The sequence below is a fragment of the Pan paniscus genome, chromosome X (assembly GCF_029289425.2).
Source record: "Pan paniscus chromosome X, NHGRI_mPanPan1-v2.0_pri, whole genome shotgun sequence".
NCBI classification, from domain to species: Eukaryota; Metazoa; Chordata; class Mammalia; order Primates; family Hominidae; genus Pan; species Pan paniscus.
In genome coordinates, this window is record NC_073272.2 from 106,991,993 (window position 1) to 107,011,530 (window position 19,538).

At 45.4% G+C, this 19,538-nt stretch overlaps 1 protein-coding gene across 3 annotated transcripts in view; it reads left to right on the forward strand.

Moving 5' to 3' along the window:
• Positions 1 to 19,538, forward strand: part of FRMPD3 (FERM and PDZ domain containing 3) — a 154,519-nt gene that overhangs the window by 64,663 nt on the left and 70,318 nt on the right. Inside the window, exons 1-3 of one of the 3 annotated variants that reach the window (XM_034949546.3) lie at positions 8,556 to 11,980; positions 15,667 to 15,769; positions 18,754 to 18,799. In XM_034949546.3, the coding sequence (XP_034805437.2) occupies positions 11,833 to 11,980; positions 15,667 to 15,769; positions 18,754 to 18,799 (297 nt within the window). In that variant the 5' untranslated portion in view covers positions 8,556 to 11,832. Of the gene's footprint in view, positions 1 to 8,555; positions 11,981 to 15,666; positions 15,770 to 18,753; positions 18,800 to 19,538 lie in introns of those variants that run through there. The other 2 variants (XM_034949547.2, XM_055106246.1) reach the window with 2 other exon arrangements.

A 19,538-nucleotide genomic window follows, 5' to 3' on the forward strand; every position in this document is an offset into this window, starting at 1 on the left:
TGCCCACCTCAGCCTCCCAAAGTGCTGGGATTACAGGTGTGAGCCACTGTGCCCGGTCTTGGATGGATTTTTAGGTGACAGCTGACAATACTTATACAATACTGAGGGACTAGGTGGGGAGGTAAGGGAAAGGGAGAGACAGGCCTCAAGAATGACTCTCAGGTTTCTGGCTTAAGTAATTGAAGAGATGATGGTGCCATATGCTGAGATGAGGAAGGCTGAGGGAAGCCTAGGCTTGAGAGGGAAAATAAATCAAGAGTTCAGTTTTGGACATGATAAGTTTGAGATTCCTGTGAGGCATAAAAGTAAACATGTCAGAGTATATGAGTTTTGGAGCTCACAGAGGAGGTGTGGTTAGAATGCAAATTTGGGAGTTGTCTGAATATAGATTGTATTTAAAACCAGGGGACTGGATGAGATCACCTTAGGAAAAAGAATAGAGAGAGACTAGAAGGCCTGGAACTGAGTTCCAAGGAACCCCAATATCTAGTGATTAAGTCGGGAAGGAGAAACCCACGAAGGAGACTAAGAAAAAGTGGCCAGAGAGGTTGGAGGACAGTCTGGAGGTAGTCCTAGAAGCCAGGAGAGGAGAATGTTTCGGCAAGGATGAAGTGGCTAACTGTCTACAGCTATTGAGAAGTTGAGTAGGTAAGGACCGAGAGATGACCATGGAGGCCACTGGGGACCTTAACAAGAGCAACTCTGCAGAGTGATAGATGTGGAAGCCAGGGGATAGTGGATTGGGGAGCAAATAAGAGATGAAGAAGTCTTGTGTCCTTAATGCAATGTCCTTAAAAGAAAAAAAAGAGATGAAGTGGAGACATATGTGTAGAAAACGTTTTTGAGGAATTTTGTTGCCCAGGGGACCAGGAAAATGGGGCAGACACTGCAAGGGAATTGTGGAGTAGAGGGAGGTGTATTTTGTTTGTTTTCTTAAGGATGGATTATTTCCATCAGCATGCTAGCATGATTCTGGAGCGGTGGAGAGATTGGTAATTTAGGGAAGAGAATGAATGCCCAAAGGAGTAAAATCCTTGAGAAGATAAGAGGGGATGGTACCAGAACATAAGTAAGGAGATTCGCCATGATAGAAGAAAAGAAACATCCTCCATTTTTTTTTATTATACTTTAAGTTTTAGGGTACATGTGCACAACGTGCAGGTTAGTTACATATGTATACATGTGCCATGTTGGTGTGCTGCACCCATTAACTCGTCATTTAGCATTAGGTATATCTCCTAATGCTATCCCTCCCCACTCCCCCCACCCCACAACAGGCCCCGGTGTGTGATGTTCCCCTTCCTGTGTCCATGTGTTCTCATTGTTCAATTCCCACCTATGAGTGAGAACATGTGGTGTTTGGTTTTTTGTCCTTGCGATAGTTTGCTGACAATGATGGTTTCCAGCTTCATCCATGTCCCTACAAAGGACATGAACTCTTCATTTTTTATGGCTGCATAGTATTCCATGGTGTATATGTGCCACATTTTCTTAATCCAGTCTATCATTGTTGGACATTTGGGTTGGTTCCAAGTCTTTGCTATTGTGAATAGTGCCGCAATAAACATATGTGTGCATGTGTCTTTATAGCAGCATGTTTTATAATCCTTTGGGTATATACCCAGTAATGGGATGACTGGGTCAAATGGTATTTCTAGTTCTAGATCCCTGAGGAATCGCCACACTGACTTCCACAATGGTTGAAAGAGTTTACAGTCCCACCAACAGTGTAAAAGTGTTCCTATTTCTCCACATCCCCTCCAGCACCTGTTGTTTCCTGACTTTTTAATGATCGCCATTCTAACTGGTGTGAGATGGTATCTCACTGTGGTTTTGATTTGCATTTCTCTGATGGCCAGTGATGATGAGCATTTTTTCATGTGTCTTTTGGCTGCATAAATGTCTTCTTTTGAGAAGTGTCTGTTCATATCCTTCGCCCACTTGTTGATGGGGTTGTTTTTTTTTTTCTTGTAAATTTGTTTGAGTTCTTTGTAGATTCTGGATATTAGCCCTTTGTCAGATGAGTAGATTGCAAAAATTTTCTCCCATTCTGTAGGTCACCTGTTCACTCTGATGGTAGTTTCTTTTGCTGTGCAGAAGCTCTTTAGCTTAATTAGATCCCATTTGTCAATTTTGGCTTTTGTTGCCATTGCTTTTGATGTTTTAGACATGAAGTTTTTGTCTATGCCTATGTCCTGAATGGTATTGCCTAGGTTTTCTTCTAGGGTTTTTATGGTTTTAGGTCCAACATTTAAGTCTTTAATCCATCTTGAATTAATTTTTGTATAAGGTGTAAGGAAGGGATCCAGTTTCAGCTTTCTACATATGGCTAGCCAGTTTTCCCAGCACCATTTATTAAATAGGGAATCCTTTCCCCATTTCTTGTTTTTATCAGATAGTTGTAGATATGCGGCATTATTTCTGAGGGCTCTGTTCTGTTCCATTGATCTATATCTCTGTTTTGGTACCAGTACCTCCATTTTAATAGGGAAAAAATAAAACATGGGTACAGATGTAGACAGGGTAGTGTATAGATTTGGTGGCGGTAAGATGAAGGAGCTCTCATCTGATAGCTTCTGTTTTTTTCAGTAATCTATGGGATGAGGTCGTCAGCTGAGATTTCTTGGGGAAAATGGGAAAGTGAGGAAGATGGAGGAGAGAGGGCGAGTGATGAAATAGTCATTTTAGAGACAGAGAAAGTGTTGACCATGGCCGGGCGTGGTGGCTCACGCCTGTAATCCCGGCACTTTGGGAGGCCAAGGAGGGCGGATCACCTGAGGTCAGGAGTTTGAGAGCAGCCTGGCCAACATGGCAAAACCTTGTCTCTACTAAAAAGTACAAAAAATGGCCAGGTGTGGTGGCAGGCGCCTGTAATCCCAGCTACACAGGAGGCTTAGGCAGGAGAATTGCTTGAACCTGGGAGGCGGAGGTTGCAGTGAGCCGAGATGGTGCCATTGCACTCCAGCCTGGGCATCAACAGCGAAACTCTGGGAAAAAAAAAAAAAGAAAGAAAGAAAAGAAAAGAAGGAAAGGAAGGAAAGAAGGAAGGAAGGAAGGAAGGAAGGAAGGAAGGAAGGAAGGAAGGAAGGAAGGAAGGGAGGGAGATAAATGGCCAGACAGAATTGAGAGCATATACCCATGGATTTTAAAGTGAAATCCAGCTACCCAGTTGTGTGATTTTTCTCCAGCACCCTTCAGCTACTCCAATGCAGGCATGGAGAATTGAGTTCATCGAGGGATGAGATATAGCAGGGGGAGAGGAAGTAAGGAAGTTGAAGGTGTTTGGAAGGGAATGATCATAATGATAGACCAGGAACTCTAAGCTGGACATGAAGAGAAGTGAAAATAAAAAGGAACTTGAAGGAGAGTAAGAATGGTAATAAGTAGGAGAAAGTGCTGGCAGATGGGCATCTATGAAAAGGTGACATTTAAGCTGAGACCTAAAGGATGAAGAGCCAGCTCTGTGAAAAATGAGGGAAGAGATTTCTAGTAAAAGGGAATATCAAGTGGGAAGTGAATAGGTGATCATGACGCGTTCAGATGCTTCCTGCAGTGGGAGCCCTTGTGGAGGTAAACTGGAAGAACGGATGGTGTCGTAGAGAGTGGGATATTGGGCATTGAGATTTGGGGGTAGTGCAATATCTGATAACCCAAAGTCTAGGTAGGTGATGATGGAGTGAGTGAAGTGGAAGAAGCAATTATTAGAGGTCTCCTCGTCACCCTGTGAATGTTGAATTCACCAATAATGATATCAAGAGTTGGAGTGGACATACCCATTAGGAAGGCTATTATAAAAAAAATGAAAAACACAGAAAATAATAAGTATTGGAATGTTGGCAAACTGTGGAGAAATTGGAACCTTTGTGTATTGCTGGTGGGAACATAAATGGTACAGCTGCTGTGGAAAACAGTATGATGATTCCTCAAAAAGTAAAACATAGAATTACCTTACGATTCAGCAGTTCCACTTCTAGGTATGTACCTGAAAGAATACAGGGGCTGCAACAGATATTTGTACACCCGTGTTCATAGCTACATTGTTCACAACAACCAAAAGGTAGAAACAACCCAAATATGCATCAACAGATTAATAAAATGTGATACATACATACAATGGACTATTAGTCTTAAAAGGAAGGAAATTCTGACACATGCAGCAATATGGATGAACCTTGAAGACATTATGCTAAGCAAAATATGCTAGTCACAAAAAGACAGATATCGTATGATTCCTCTTATATGAGATACCTACAGTAATCAAATTCATAGAAACAGAAAGTAGAATTGTGGCTTCCATGGGTTGGGAAGGGAGGGGTAATGAGGGATTACTATTTAATGGGTACAGAGTTTCAGTTTGGGAAGGTGAAAAAGTTGTGGAGATGGATGATGGTGATGGTTGCATAATAATGTGAGTGTACTTAATGCTGTAAAACTGTACTTCTAAAAATGGTAGGCTGGGCATGGTGGTTCACACCTGTAATCTTGACATTTTGAGAGGCTGAGGTGGGTGGATTGCTTGAGCCCAAGAGTTCAAGACCAGCCTGGGCAATATGGCAAAACCCCATTTCTACAAAAAAATATAAAAAATAGTCAGGCAGGGTGGCACACGCCTGTGGTCCCAGCTACTTGTGTGTCTGAGGTGGGGTTGCTTGAGCCTGGGAGGTCAAGGCTGCAGTGAGCTATGATTCTGCCACTGTACTCCAGCCTGGGCAACAGAGTGAGACCCTGTCTCAATCAATCGAATCAATCAATAATAAAAATGGTTAAAATGGTAACTTTTATGTTATGGATATTTTACCATGATTTCTTTTAAGGAGTGGAAGGAAAAACCACATGTGACTGGGAACTAAAGTCCTCAGTGAATGTGGGGCGAACTTAGGAAATCTGTAGATAACAATGAGGAGAAAGAGAGTGGTAGAGGTGGGCGGCAGGCAGGTTCCTCAAAGACGCAGGATATTTTGCAGAAAGAAGGAGGAGTAATGGCCTGGAGGCAGCATTGGCAAGCAAGGAGGATACTTATCTCACCTGCAGGTCCCGGAGGACTTGAATTTTGCAAAAGAAAAACAAAACAAAGCAAAACCAAAAACCCCAGTTTCCATTTGAGAGGGCTGGTGGGGAAGTGGTGCCCTCAAGGAATACATAGGTCTGAACCGGGAAAGAAGGTGAAGGACACTTTCCAAGAATAAATTGAGGCTATAGGAGAGTTTGTTGTTGACTGAGAGTTCCAGTGGACACACTGGAAGGATTTGAAAGGGAGGAGAAAAATGGGATCAGAGTGTAAACAGACTGCTATGGGGAGGAGAGTCAGGGTTCTAAGGACCAGAGGCAAGTAGACTTCTTTCTGGTGGTGACTGAAGTGAACAGAAAGGCAAGGCCTTATGGGATGAGTCTCACATATGGGAGGGTGGGCTTAGAGGCATGTAGAAAGCCAGTTCTGGGGCTGGAGTCTCTAATAGGTAAGCCGCCGGGTGTGGGGGCTTCAAGGGAGGCTGCTCTTACAGACAGCATTGAAGCGGCCCTCAGCTCACTTAGGGAAGAGTAGTCTGCCGAATCCTCCTACCAAGCCTATCTCATTGCCTTCTAGAAAACTACTTTAGGCTGGGTGTGGTGGCTCATGTCTGAAATCCCAGCACTTTGGGAGGCTGAGGCGGGCAGATCACTTGAGCCCCGGAGTTCGAGACCAGCCTAGCCAATATGGCAAAACCCTGTCTCTACTAAAAATACAAAAAAAAAAAAAAAAAACACAAAAATTAGCCAGGCATGGTGGCATGCACCCGTAGTCCCAGCTCCTGGGGAGGCTGAGGTGGGAGGATCATCTGAGCCCAGGAAGTCGAGGCTGCCGTCAGCTGTGATGGTTCCACTGGACAATGAGAGTGAGACGCTGCCTCAAAAACAAAACAACAACAACAACAACAACAAAACCCCTACTTTATGCACAGGTTCTTGGCACAAATTGTGGAAGATGATTGGCCCTGGAGTTAGGCAGACCTGGGTTCACATTTCGGTGCCACACAATATATATAGTTGTATATCCTTCAGCAAATTACTTAATCTCTCTTCCCAAATCTCAGTTTCCTTATCTGTAAAATGGACATAATACCACGTAGCTCATGAGGTTATAGTGAAAATGGGGTGACATAATTTATGGACAGCACCTGGAGCATAGTAAGTCCTCAATAAATGGCAGCTGATATTATTGTTTTCGGCACTGTCCCTTTTTTCAGCATTTTCCTCACTTTCCTCCCAGATGCCACTGTTCTCAGGCTATCCTTTTGCTGACCAAACTCTTCAGCTGGACTTAAACAGTGCCCAGTCTTTCAGATCTTCTCTCTACTTTTCCTCAGTGCAACCATATCTGTCTTATTTCATGTCAGTTTAGAGCCCTCCCTGTTCTCTCCTGGGGTAAATCTGATTCAACCAGCAAGTCCTTTGTTTGCATGAATTTATGTGTCCACAAAAGATAACATGTATGTTTTAACCCAGGCCTTCAATGCCATAACCCAGTGGAATAAAAGCACCTCAGTTTTCCCACCTGACTGTAGCTCTTCCATTGTCTAAAAATAGCACTCTTTTCAGTCCTGGCTTTTCAAAGTGTGGTCTGTGGACCAGCAGCTTGGGCACGACCCAGGAATTGTCAGAGTCTCAGACTTTGCTCCAGACCTACTGCATCAGAATCATTTTAGCAATACTCCCAAGTGATTTGTATGTACTTTAAAGTTTGAGCAACACTACTAGAATAAGGAGCAGCTAGCCAAAATAACAAGCAAGTACTCCTTTACAGGAAGAAAGGTTTGTGCCCAAGCTCCTTACAAAAGGGCACCCAGAGCAGCTACTTCACAGCGCTGGGGATGGGCTGCCATCTCTGCCACCAGGGGAATGTTGCATCTCATGGGGGCCCAGCTGCTAGCCTGCCATGCTGGATCTCTAGAGCTTCCAGTAGAGTCAGGCTTCTGTTACCGGAATCAGAGGGCTAATTGGCCCCACATGGTTCCGAATCCTGCCAGTCTTGAGGGGAGTGACAAGACTCCCCAAGGAGCCAACCAAATGTAAAGAAAAAGGAGCCAAAGGCAAAGAGGGCTGGAGAACTAAAAGTGGATGCCTGGAAATTTAGCTGTTACATTTCCATCTTCCTGCATGAGAGCACAAGTAGGGAGAGCATCAGCTTAGAATCATTCCATATTCTTCTCGGTTCATTTGTCCTTTAGCCACATCTGCCTAGCAACAGTTGTTAGCATGAGCTCGAGCTACCAGTCCCTCTTTGGACAGTGATGGAGGGATCAGTTTAGCCCACGGAGGAATCAGGGCATCTAGAGGGAGCCAGGTTGTCTCGTAGTTGGGTCAGGGAAAGAGCTGCTGGGAGAATGACCGGACAGAGTACGTTGCGGGGCTGTCTCTTAGAGGCAAGGAGTTGGGGGTAGGGCTTCGGCTGTGTGAAGCGGGTGAAGTTTATATTTGGCTCCCCTTCTCTGCTCCTCCAGCCACCCCGAATAATGCTATCAATAATATCGCCACCTCTACATTTGTGTGATATGCTTAACCTTCCTAAGTGCTTCTGTAACCATGATCTCATTTCATTCTCCCAACAACACGGAGTGAACAGGCTCAGAGACAGGTTAATTATGATGTGGGCTGAGCATACAGGCTGGGCTAGGACGTAGAGTGCTGCTGACTGTAGGGTTGGGGCAGCTTGCAATGGAGACTCTGGATAGCCAGAGGGTCCAGGACCGTGAGTGGGAGCAGGTAGGGGGTGCTGCAATTGTGGGTCCTAGCATAGAGATGTGGCCCCAGCTGGGCCACCAATGTGCTTAGCCACTGTGGGTCTGTGCCTCTTCATCTCCTACCTAGAAGGCTAGGATGGAGGAGGAACAGTCACCTAGCGTATTTGGCAGGACAGAGGAGATAATGGATGTGAAAGCATCTTTTCTCAAATGAAGTAATGAGTGTAAAAATGAAAAGAACCACACGAATATAAAGTGTTGTTATCATTAGGCAGAAGAGAAAGGCTAGGCCTTTACCCAGGTCACTAAATAGAGAGGGCAAGCCTGGCACAAGGTGAGGGAATGCCTTTGGGGACTTTGGTAAGAAGGGGAGAGAATGAAGGCACTACATACTTTGGGGCAAATAACAGAAGCAAATAGCAGGCCTCAGAAACAAACCTCGTGGGGTGGCGGGGGGTGGGGGATGAGCATTGGCTGCTTCACAATTTTGTTCAGGGATGCCCTATTTGAAGGGACCAGAAGCCAAACATCTTTCAAAGTCAAATTGCCTGTTTCCCCCAGGAGGATAGTCATGTGACCCATGGACAGCTGAGCTCCTGTCATCCATCACTGCTTGCCTTCAGTGTCACTCCCAAGTCTCCAGGCACTTAGCAAATTTCAGAGGGACTGAGCTGCAGACACTGAAAAAGGCAAACCCCAGGAGGGAAGGAACAACTTCCATTTGAATTGTAAAATGGCCTTCTGGTCTGTTAATGGAGGTGTTTCTCCCCTGTCCCAAGATACCTGGGAGTGGTGTGAGGAAAGGGCTGCTTGCAGAATTGAAGGCAGTTAAGGGCAGTTAGTCCAGCTCAGTTAGGGACAACCCAGGGATGAATGTGCTCCAGCCACACCTGGAGATATGCCTGCACCTATGAACCACATAGCTGGGCCACCTGCAGGAAGATGGAATGCACCTATGGACAGAGTTTGGTTCTTGCCTCTCTCCCCAACTCTGCCCTTTCTTGGCCAGCGAGTACAATCCCCACTTCCTCCATGGAGTCTTCTCCAGCTTCTCCGCCCCATCTTCTGAACACCCAAGTTGGAACTTAGTTGTAGATCTCATCTACCAGTCTCAGTTAGCACTGTAATTGTCTTGTTCAGTATGCCCACTTGTCTTTTCTCCCCCAGCTAGACTGAAAGCTCTTTGAGGGCAGAGACCTGTCACTTCTCCTGTGTCCCCCAGAGTGCTGGACTGTCTGAGTAGGCACTTGATAAATACTTGTTGATTAATTAATATGAGTCAAAAGAGTAAAGCAAAGCATTTGTGTCACAAAACGCTGTTTGCTTATTGATTCCTCTGGCTCCAGGAGTGCCCATTTTCTTCAGAAGTGGTAGTACCTCAAGGCCCAATGGAAACTGAAATGTCCTCTGCTTCAAAAAAGGAAAAAGGGGCACAGGGGAGGCTGCAGTGGCAGGGATCAAGGGGGAGCACTGAGCGTAGGACAGTATCCCAAGTGCTTCTGCAGCACACCTGTGTCTGTCTTCCTTGCCGGAGTTCCTTCTCCCCACGCCACAGTCTGCAGAGCCTTCCTTGGCTGATGCCCATGTCGGAAATGAGCTGGTGCCATCCCAAGAAGTCCTTTTAGTGCCAACAAGTCCGGGTGGCAGGAAGCAAAGGGCTCATTTTCCAAATAGCCCTAGGGGTGAGGCAAGACGGCAGCTGCAGGAAGATGTTCTCTGGCTCCCTTCAAGGACGAGCTCCTGCCTGCCACCAGGAGCCAAAATGAAAGAGGCGCCAGCCTGTGGCCACCCTCAGAGGGTCCCTGTCCTAGGAGTGTGCCTGTCCAGGACACTAATCAGCCACATTCCAGCTTCGGAGTGACTTTCTATTGAAAAGTGACCATTTATCTTAGTGGTGTGAGAGGGAAGGAGCAAGTTTCTGAATTTGCCTTCCAGAGACTTGACCTCATCCTAGCATCCCCTTCCACCTCCCGAAGGGGTGACAGACAGACTCCAAGCCAGTGTGAGGTGTAGCCAGAGAGATCTCATATGATAGAGACAACTTCAGAGTTCTTTGCTGGACTATGAATTTCTCTTTTATACAATTATTCTAAATCTTTTCCCCTTCCCCTATAAATAGTCCTAAAGCTTCTCTCTATTACTGAAACTGTGTCCTGATAAATAACCTAAATGGTTTGAAGCATTTGCTACTGATGAATTTGATATTCTTAGCTAATAAAGAATTGCATTGCTCTCGGCTAGGCGCGGTGGCTCACGCCTGTAATCCCAGCACTTTGGGAGGCCGAGGCGGGTGGATCGCCTGAGGTCGGGAGTTCAAGACCAGCCTGGCCAACACGGTGAAACCATGTCACTACTAAAAATATAAAAATTAGCCAGGCGTGGCAGCACATGCCTGTAATCCCAGCTACTCTCCTGGAGCCTGAGGCAGGAGAATCGCTTGAACCTGGGAGGTGGAGGTTGCAGTGAGCCGAGATCGTGCCACTGCACTCCAGCTGGCGTAACAGAGGGAGACTCCATCTCAAAAAAAAAAAAAAAAAAAAAAAAAAAAAAGAATTGCATTGCTCTCAGAATGTCAAAACCTCCTACTTCTTTTACAAACCTTATACTAGTTTCATTAATTAGCTACTGGCCCTCTGTATCTTGTTCCAAAGGGCTCTGCCTGGAACCATAATTTTAGCAAATATGCATACTGAGGCTAGAAAACTTAAACCCGTCTATGTAGAAGGCCTAAAATTCTGGGGCTGTAGTGGTGCCAGATGAGTGAGCTAAGGCTCTGGGCCACTTGGCCCTGGCCCTCTCTCCTCCATCTCCACCTGCCCTGCCCTTCTCCTTGACCATCCATTCCTCCTTTTACCTTCTTCCCTGGCCTTGGCACCAGTGCTATCACAGGCCTCAGTGTCTCTACACCCTTATCCTTCAGTGCTCTTCGTTTGAATACTACACTCAGACCCCTTGCCTGCAGTATGCCTCCCCTGGCCCTTGATGGAGAACATTTATGAAGCTTTTGTGGAATTCCTAAGCTTTAGTTACTTAAGTTGTGGAAATCGGGAGAACAATGTGTAATCTCTCCCTGGAGTTAGGGCAGTGATTTCTCTTCTCCCAGTTCCTCTGGGCTTTTAGGCCTGCTGGCAGCCCCAGGATGCAGCTCCCCTTCTGGCCAACAGGAACTCTTTTCCAGGTGTCTCATTAACTGAAAGAAGTTGGCATTATGGACAATTTTGGTCCCAGACATTAGCACATTTATTTATATATGCTACTTAAATCATTTATTTTTGTATACAACTTAAGATGTATTCAAGTTTAAAATTGCATCAAGACGAGCCAGGCATGGTGGCTCACGCCTGTAATCCCAGCACTTTGGGAGGCTGAAGTGAGAGGATCACTTGAGGCCAGGAGTTCGAGACCAGCCTGGCCAACATGGCGAAACCCCACCTCTACTAAAAATACAAAAATTAGCAAGGCGTGGTGGCACATGCCTGTAGTCCCAGCTACTCGGGAGGCTGAGGCAGGAGAATCGCTTGACCCCGGGAGGTGGAGGTTGTGGTGAGCCAAGATCGTGTCACTGCACTCCAGCCTGGGTGACAGAGTGAGACTCTGTCTCAAAAAAAATAAAAATTGAAAAAAAATTTTAAAATATTGCATCAGGTCTTCATGAAGATACTCCATCTTCTGGAACAACTTTACATTTCTTCCGCCACTTACTTGCCTGTCTTGTGGTCTCTTCCTGCAAGGTTTTGGTTTCCTTTAGGAAGTTAATAGCTAAGTCAGTGGAGGATGACAGTTAACTTCTGCAGAATATTTGCATTGGGTTCCTTCTGGAGTTCCAATATCTGAGAGGAAGGGTCTGACTCTAATTTCAGGCTCATGACGTCAGTTTCTTCTATTGGCTGTAGCCCTGAAGACAGTAGCTTCTACTTTCTAGATTTCTCTTTCTCCAATCTGAAATATGAGGCAGTCATCATCTCTGTTGGCTCCAGAGGATGTAGGAAGCTAAGCTGTAAACTCCTGGGTGCCAGGGCCAGAACCCTAACTGGCATCTCTCCCTGCTGGTTCTGAGGCTTAGTTCCCTGTGCATCTTGTTTTGCTCCCACCTTCCCTTTTCCCCAGTCATGTGATGCAGGAAGAGAGCGCAAATGATATGGAATGTGAGCAGCTGCCAGCAGAGATACTGCGACAAGTGACCGTTCACCGAGACCCTATATATGGCTTTGGCTTCGTGGCTGGCAGTGAGAGGCCTGTGGTGGTTCGATCTGTGAGGCCAGGTAGGTGTCCCTCAGAGTGTTCCCCTAGCCCTGACTCCTGTCTCCCAACACCCACATATCTTCCCAAAAAGCAGAGCTTCCAAGCATTCTAACTGTCTTGCTGAAGAATTCATGAAGAGTGGTTGAAGACTTGCCAACCAATAACTGTGTGAGGGAGCTGGCCTTTTAAGACTGATAGACACAACCATTGAGGCTGTTTGGGGCCCTAGAAAAAGGCTGCAGTTGATTGTTTAACAGTGTCTGGGTCTTAATAAAGCTTCCCTTTGCATAGAACATTCATAAAAGAACCATAATGTCTTGCAAAAAAAAATGTACCTATTCTATTTAATTCAGCAAGTATCTATAGATTGCCTACTCTAAGCCCAGCAATGTTGTCGGGAAGTACAAGACACAGTTCCTGTTCTCAAGAACCTAACCATCAGGCTGTGGAGACATGTATATACTCATGAAATAGGTCAGCCATTGAAGACCAGAATCAAGATACAGACCACAGGTGGGATAGGAGAGGAGAGGATAATGGAATCTCTGAATGCTTGAGTGGCAGTAACAAACATCTACCATTGATTAAGCATCTACTATGTGCTTTACATCATATTGTTTAATTCTCACAGCCACCCCTGCAAAGTAAATAAGTAATATCATTCCCATTTTGCAAACGAGGAAACTGAGGCATAATGAAAGAGAAATGGCTTGTCCAGTGTCACTCAGCTATAAAGCAACAGAGCCAGGGTTTGCACCTGGGCCTGTTTGATGCCATGCAGGGGAAGTAGGGCCTGAAAGGGACCATGTGGGATGGAACAAGCAAAGCCCCACCTAAGCTATGAAGCCCTGCTATCATGAATGAAATGGAAAAAGACTGAAGTACTGTTTTGTTTCGAATCTGCTAGGCATTGACAAAAAAGACAGACGGAATGGAGCTTTATTCCTGACTTGCTGGGCCTGAGGCTTTAGATGTTTACAACAGTTTCTCGCTCAGTCAAGAGGAGCAGCCAGAGTACAAACTGGTCTTGCAGAAATTTGATGAATTTTGCAATCCTCCAGGGGAAAGAAAAAGATTTTTGTAAGCTCTCTCTTCAACTAGAGGGCACAGAGGAAAAAAAACACACACACACACAACAACAACAATTTAGTACAGGAGTCCGTGGCTGACCTAAGGCTCTGGAGTCAGCCATGCAGTTTGGCAAAAAGGTTTTGAATCTCTGATCAGAAATCAGAGGAAAGGGGGACCAGCTAACATTCAGTAATAGACCACCAGGAGCCCCTACTTTAACTTCAAATGAGACAGAATCTGCACAGCTGAAGGAAGCCCCCAGGCCTAGAGGGGTTCAGCTGCCAAAGGTATAACAATGAAGAAGGAGTTGGAGGGGTCAAGAGAAGAAAATCCCCAGGCACGAACCACAAAAAGCCATTGGGCTGGCATGCATAGCCCTATAAAAGCCCTATAAAAGCCCTATAAAAGGCTGATCCGTAGTGCTGCTTCTGGCCCAGGTGGCTCCTGAATGCACAGGACTTGTTTGGTTCTTTATTTGAGGCCATAATAAAGACAAAAAAAGTGTCCTACAGAGGAGCAATTATGGTTGATCAAGCCAACAAACCATTTGTGAAAGCAGTAGTAGACTGATGTTACCGGTACCATCAAAGGGCCAAGGCCCATAAAGGAGGTTGAGTTCCATGAGGACCTCTTCTGTTAGACGGAAGAAAGGGAGGGGAGGGAAGGGAAGAAGAAGATACATAGAGTGGCCTCCACCTAAGAGACTGACATTTTTGGCAGAAGTAGATAGAAGGAATGAAATGAGTTGAAGGAATTGTCCCTTGGATGGTATAATAACTACCATTTATCCAATTCTTAGCAATGTCAATCAGCTGTTTTAAGTGCTGTATATTTATCATCTCATTCATCCTCCCAACATTTCTATGATGCATATGTACTGTTATTTTCCCATTTTATAGATGAGGTAAGAGAGACTCAGAGAGATTAAATGTCTTGCCCAAGGTCACACAACCAGTGAATTGCAGATTTGGAGTTAGAGTCCAAGTCTGTCTGGCTGTAAAGAGTTTTCTGTTAGCCACCACACTTTGCTCCTGAAGCCAGTGCACTGTCAGGAGACTTGGCCTAGTGTGTTTAGGGCAATTGCTCCTCGAGCAATGAATCCTGCTGCCTGTGCTGGCACAGCCATCCTCAGCACATAGGCTCTACACTCCAGAGCCATTGAGCTGTGCTCAAGTGATGTATTTGTTGTGTATGTTCATGTTTTTGGAATTTGGGCAGCCCCCTTCTTTGGAGAGAGAGGGAGAAGTTGGGATCTGGCCCTTCAAAGTGGACACAAACTAGAGTCAAGGCTGGTTTGATACTGGGTCATGTCAGTGAACATTTCTTTCAAATTTGAGTCAGGCTGGTTCTGACTTCTCATTCTCTCCAAGTCTCTGAGAAGCTTTTCTCCAAGAAGATCTTTGCTAAACATCAGAAGCAGCATAGCCTTGTGGTATCCCTCTACCCTCACCCTTTGCCCCAACCAAGAAGGTACAGCCCTCAGATAGGTCTGCTTTCTTAACCTTGCAGTAGAAATGGGAAGGAGAGCCAGGCACAGTAGCTCACGTCTGTAATCCCAGCATTTTGGGAGGCTGAGGTGGGTGAATCACCTGATGTCAAGAGTTCAAGACCACTCTGGGCAACATGATGATGTTCCATCTCTACTAAAAATACAAAAATTAGCTGGGCATGGTGGAGTGTACCTGTCATCCCAGCTACTCAGGAGGCTGAGGTGGGAGAATCTGTTGAACCTGGGAGGGGCAAGTTACAGTGAGCCGAGATCACGCCACTGCACTCCAGCCTGGGTGACAGAGTAAGACGCCATCTCAAAAAAATAAAAAAAGAAAAGAAAAGAAATGGGAGGGAGAAAAAACAAATATCCAACTGCCGAAAAGTATGTGCTTTGTTCCCCTCATTTATTGGACAGTGGCATTTCTCAGTGTAGAAAAAAAAAAAAATAACCCTTTAGGTCTTTTTCCTCTGTCTTCAGACAAGTGAATGCCTAAGTCCTTCCAGACTAGTAAGTATGAATAATATTCAAGTAAGAAGATCCTTCCTCGTCCTCCTTTCGCCTGACCACCTCCAGTAGTCTGGAAGTCATTCCTTATACCTAAGCAAGTCCCGCCTGTGAAATGGAAGTCTGCGTTCCTCATTAAGAAGCAAGTCAGTAAAATGTTTATTGACCTTATCTGAGTTTGGTACCTTTTGCTACCAAACCATACCCAGCTAAAGTGTTTTCATCCCACTTATCTTTCTGGGGCTCCCAAAAGCCCACCTGGTTCTAGAGTACCTCCCTTGCCTTCAAAGGCAGACTTAGCATTCTGTGTTTGGAACAGCACCCTCTAACTAGCTCTGGAGGGCTTTGGAATGCTCGCTTCTGAAGTCCAGAGTATGTCTTTCTTGGCATGGAACTAAAGGAGGTCCACTCCATTCTCTGTCTTCATTCCTTTGCCCTCTATCTGCTTATAGGCAGCAGCAGCAGCAGCAACAGCAGCAGAGAGCTCGAATAGCACCCTCTACACCACCACAGCTCAGCCTGCACCATCTCCAGGCCTCAGCACCCGCTTCAGCTCCTACAGGCACAGGGGACTTGCCCAGACCTGGACTTTCCCAGCAGTAACCCTAAGCCCTCACACCTCTCTCCTCTCCTTTGCAGGAGGCCCCTCTGAGAACAAGCTCCTGGCTGGTGACCAGATTGTGGCTATTAATGAGGAAGACGTGAGTGAAGCCCCGAGGGAGAGACTCATAGAACTTATCAGGTAACGGGGCCTCTTGGCAGGAACTGATCAGTATCCCCACCCCTGACTCACCAGTGACATGGGGCCACCACTATCCCCCGCTCGCTCTGAGAGCAGAATCCTTCCAGGCAGAGAAGCCCTATAGAGGGCTCCTGGCTAACCCAGAACTTCAGGGGCCAGCTATTCAGGGTCAGCGGGAGCCTTCATACACACCGGCTTAGCATCTCCAATGATGTGAACAGACGCAAAGAACTCCCTGCTGGAGTCTCACCCCTACCTCCTTCCACCCGAACAATCTCTTCACCCCAGCCCCTTTGTTTTTTTCCACTGGGACAGACCAAGTGACAGATGAGAATCAAGCCATTAAAAGAACATCCTAGATATGCACAGTGTAAGCAAGATATTGACCAACTCCCCAACTCCAGAAAAAACTCAGAATCCCTGGCCAATGGGTTGAGGAAGAGAACCTCCCAATGTGGATACTGTCCATAGTGTTTGTGTCCCCTAAATGCCCTCCGCAGATGGGAGCAGATGACAAAAGGAACATTGTGGGATTACCACTGTTTGTACATGGAGAGTAATCACATTGTCTTTACCTATCCTTTACCCCTGTGCAATTACACACACACACACACACACACACCATACACACTCTCCTACCCCACATTCACACCACATACACACACCCTGGCATAGATTTGTTGAAAAGGAATTAGAGAATAAGAGGTAAAGGCTCCAAATTGCATGGGCTAACCTCAGTTTGGGGGAGCTTGGCTATCTCACTCCAAATGGAACCATGTACATGCTCGCTCTTTCTCTCACTCTCCTTTTCTCTCTCCCTCTCTCTTTCTCTCTCTCTCTCTCTCTCCTCCTCTCTCTCACCCCCTTGCTTAATCTGACTTCATCTCTGCCACCATCTCCTTCAAGTCCTCCTGGTTCAGAGTGTTTTCATCCCACTCATCTTTCCAGGCTCCCAAAAGCCCACCTGGTCCCAGAGCTCTTCCCTTGCCTTCAAAGGCAGACATAGCATTCTGTGTATGGAACAGCACCCTCTAACTAGCTCTGGAGGGCTTTGGAGTGTTCCCTCCTGAAGTCCAGAGCATGTCTTCCTTGGCATGCTCCTTCCAGCTCAATACCATGAAATGTGTCTGATCCCTAATGACCTTTTCTTTGACTCTTCTCCAAGTTCAGTTGTCTATTGCATTTCCCTACCCTCCACCCTCCACCCTCTGCTACCACACCAATATGAGGTGAGTTCTTTCTATCCTATTAGGGCATGTTGGGGTTTTTTTCAGCCTGGTCCCTCAGAAGTCACTGCTTTGTTTTTAGTAGATTTCTTTGCCCTCTAGAACAAGGTATGCTGATTTCGTGAGGGGTTCCAGAGCTCCTTCAGGGTTAAAGCAGAGCACACTCTTGATAACCTTGGGAGCCAGTGGATTATTCATTCATTCAGTCAGTCAGTCAGTCAATGAACCAGTATTTATTGTTGTCCTCGATGCACCAGGCACTGTTCCACACACCGAAGATACAGCAGTGAATAAGACAGACAAAGATCCCTGGCTCACTGGAGTTTACATTTTAGTGAAAGGAGACACATCATAAGCAGAAAAGATTATAAGTAGTTCTACAACATATTAGAAGCTGATAAATGTTATTAAGAATAGAAAGTAGATCTAGGTAAAGAGGATCAGGAGTGCTGGGCACAGGGGTGCAAAATGTAACTAAACAGTAGGGTCAATGTTGGCCTCATTGAGAAGGTGACATTTGAAGAAAGACTTGAAGGAGGAGAAGGTGTTGGACAGAGAACAGCCAGTGCAAAGGCCCTAAGGCCAGGAGTGTGTTTGGCACGATTGTGGAACAGGGGAGAAGCCAGTAGGACTGGAGTTGGTAAGGAAAGAGGAGAGTTGTAGAAAATAAGTCCAGATAATGGAGAACCTTTGAAGCCACCATAGGGACTGTGGCTTTGTTATAAATGAAATGGGGAGACATGGCAAGGGGCTGGAGGAGACGAGTCACATAATCCAACTTATGTTATGCCCCTTCCCTGTTCAAGATAAAGGATTTTCTTTAGTATTTTTCCTGGAGAATAACTCTTTACTTCTGGTAACTTCCCAAACCCTGGGGCTGATTAATCCCTGTAATTTGCCTCACCAAATGTGGGAGATGTTCAAAGTTCTTGAGCTGCGGGCCTTGGCATTTCTTGAATATCCAGAATCAAGGGCAGCTTGACTCTACTTCTTAAATGACTTTGTTCACATAAACATTTGAAAAGGGCCAATAAGGAGAGGGGAAGCTCCTTCAGGGCAAACTATTTCCATTTCTTTTAGTTCTTTTAAAAGATTATGTATTCCTGGGAGAGAATTTTCATACTTCACAGCCTGTTTGATCACTGGCATAATTCTTGCCAGAAGAGTTTCATATTCTTCATTCTTTTGAATATTTGCTATCTGGAGAGTTTTGGCTTCCATCTGTTGCTCCCTGGCTCTCTTTTTTGGCCCCTCAATTGAAACAAATCTGCTGAGTATGAGTCATGGTGACCAAATGACCTCCTTTGGGTTTTTCCTTTGAATTTCTCTTCTCACTTAAATACCAAATTACCAATAATCATTGTACGTGGTTCCCAGGACTCTCTGATTTTGAGTTCCATAATGCAGGCTTTTAGTTTTCCTTGAGAATTTTGTAGTCTACAGATAAAATTGCTACTAAGGTTTGGAGATTTCTACAGAGAGTATGTGAGAAGGAATATGAAAAGAAGACCTAAAAAATGACAACCCCAGAGGTAATGATTATACCATATTCGGATACCTGTGTGAATTAATATGGATGGTTTGTGTCAGCCTCCACAAATGATGGGAGGTGAAGTGTCCATGCAGACACTCAGATTGCCCTCTATCCTAATCCATATACTTGAATGCAGCCAGGGGAAGATTCTGGTGTTGCTTCTTGTACTAGATGAATACCTAGTGCATGATACACTACTCTCCTATTCCCTCTTTTCTCTGTAGGAGCGCTAAGGAATTCATCGTTCTTACAGTTCTGCACACTCATCAGGTGAGTGAGCCTCTTTGCCATCTGCCCTTCCTCCTGACTGAGAAGAGATGACATTTCCATATTGGAAAGCAACAGTGATGGGGTTGGGGGTTCAGAGACTACAACCAACATATGAGCCAAGGATTTAGGAGTGAACTTAAAGAATACCTTCTGAACAGCATGTCTCTGCTCATGTCCAAAGCTGAGGATTTTGAAGGGCTGTGCTGTGCTGTGTTCTGTCCTGTGCCTTCTTCTTTACCCACTTAAGCTGCCCACTGCCTCAATTCCAAATACAGTTTCCACTTCTTTTTGGCTGTACTCCATTAAAATGTATCTGTCCAATGTGAACTCTCATAAAGTCCTGGGCGATGATAGGTGCCAATCTTATTCATTCATATAAGTTACCTACAATGTATGAGACACAGCACCATATGTGAGAGAATTTAATATAAATTTGCTGGGGGGTACCCTTGGACAAACAGATTCATCTTTGTCCTGGTACAGTCACTTAACTGGCTGTGTGACCTTGAATGAGTCAGTTCCCCATTCTGGACCTGTTTCATCATCTGTACATTGAGAGATTTAAAGTATAACAGTGTTACCTAAACATGCCTGATCATAATCGTTGCCAGGACTACTTATTAAAAGTAAAAATTTCTAGCCCCCTCTCCTCAAGAGTTGGATTTAGAAAGTTCAGTGTCCATTATTAGTTGTACCCTTATAGCAATCTTAACTTAAATGCACAAACCCAGGTGCACAA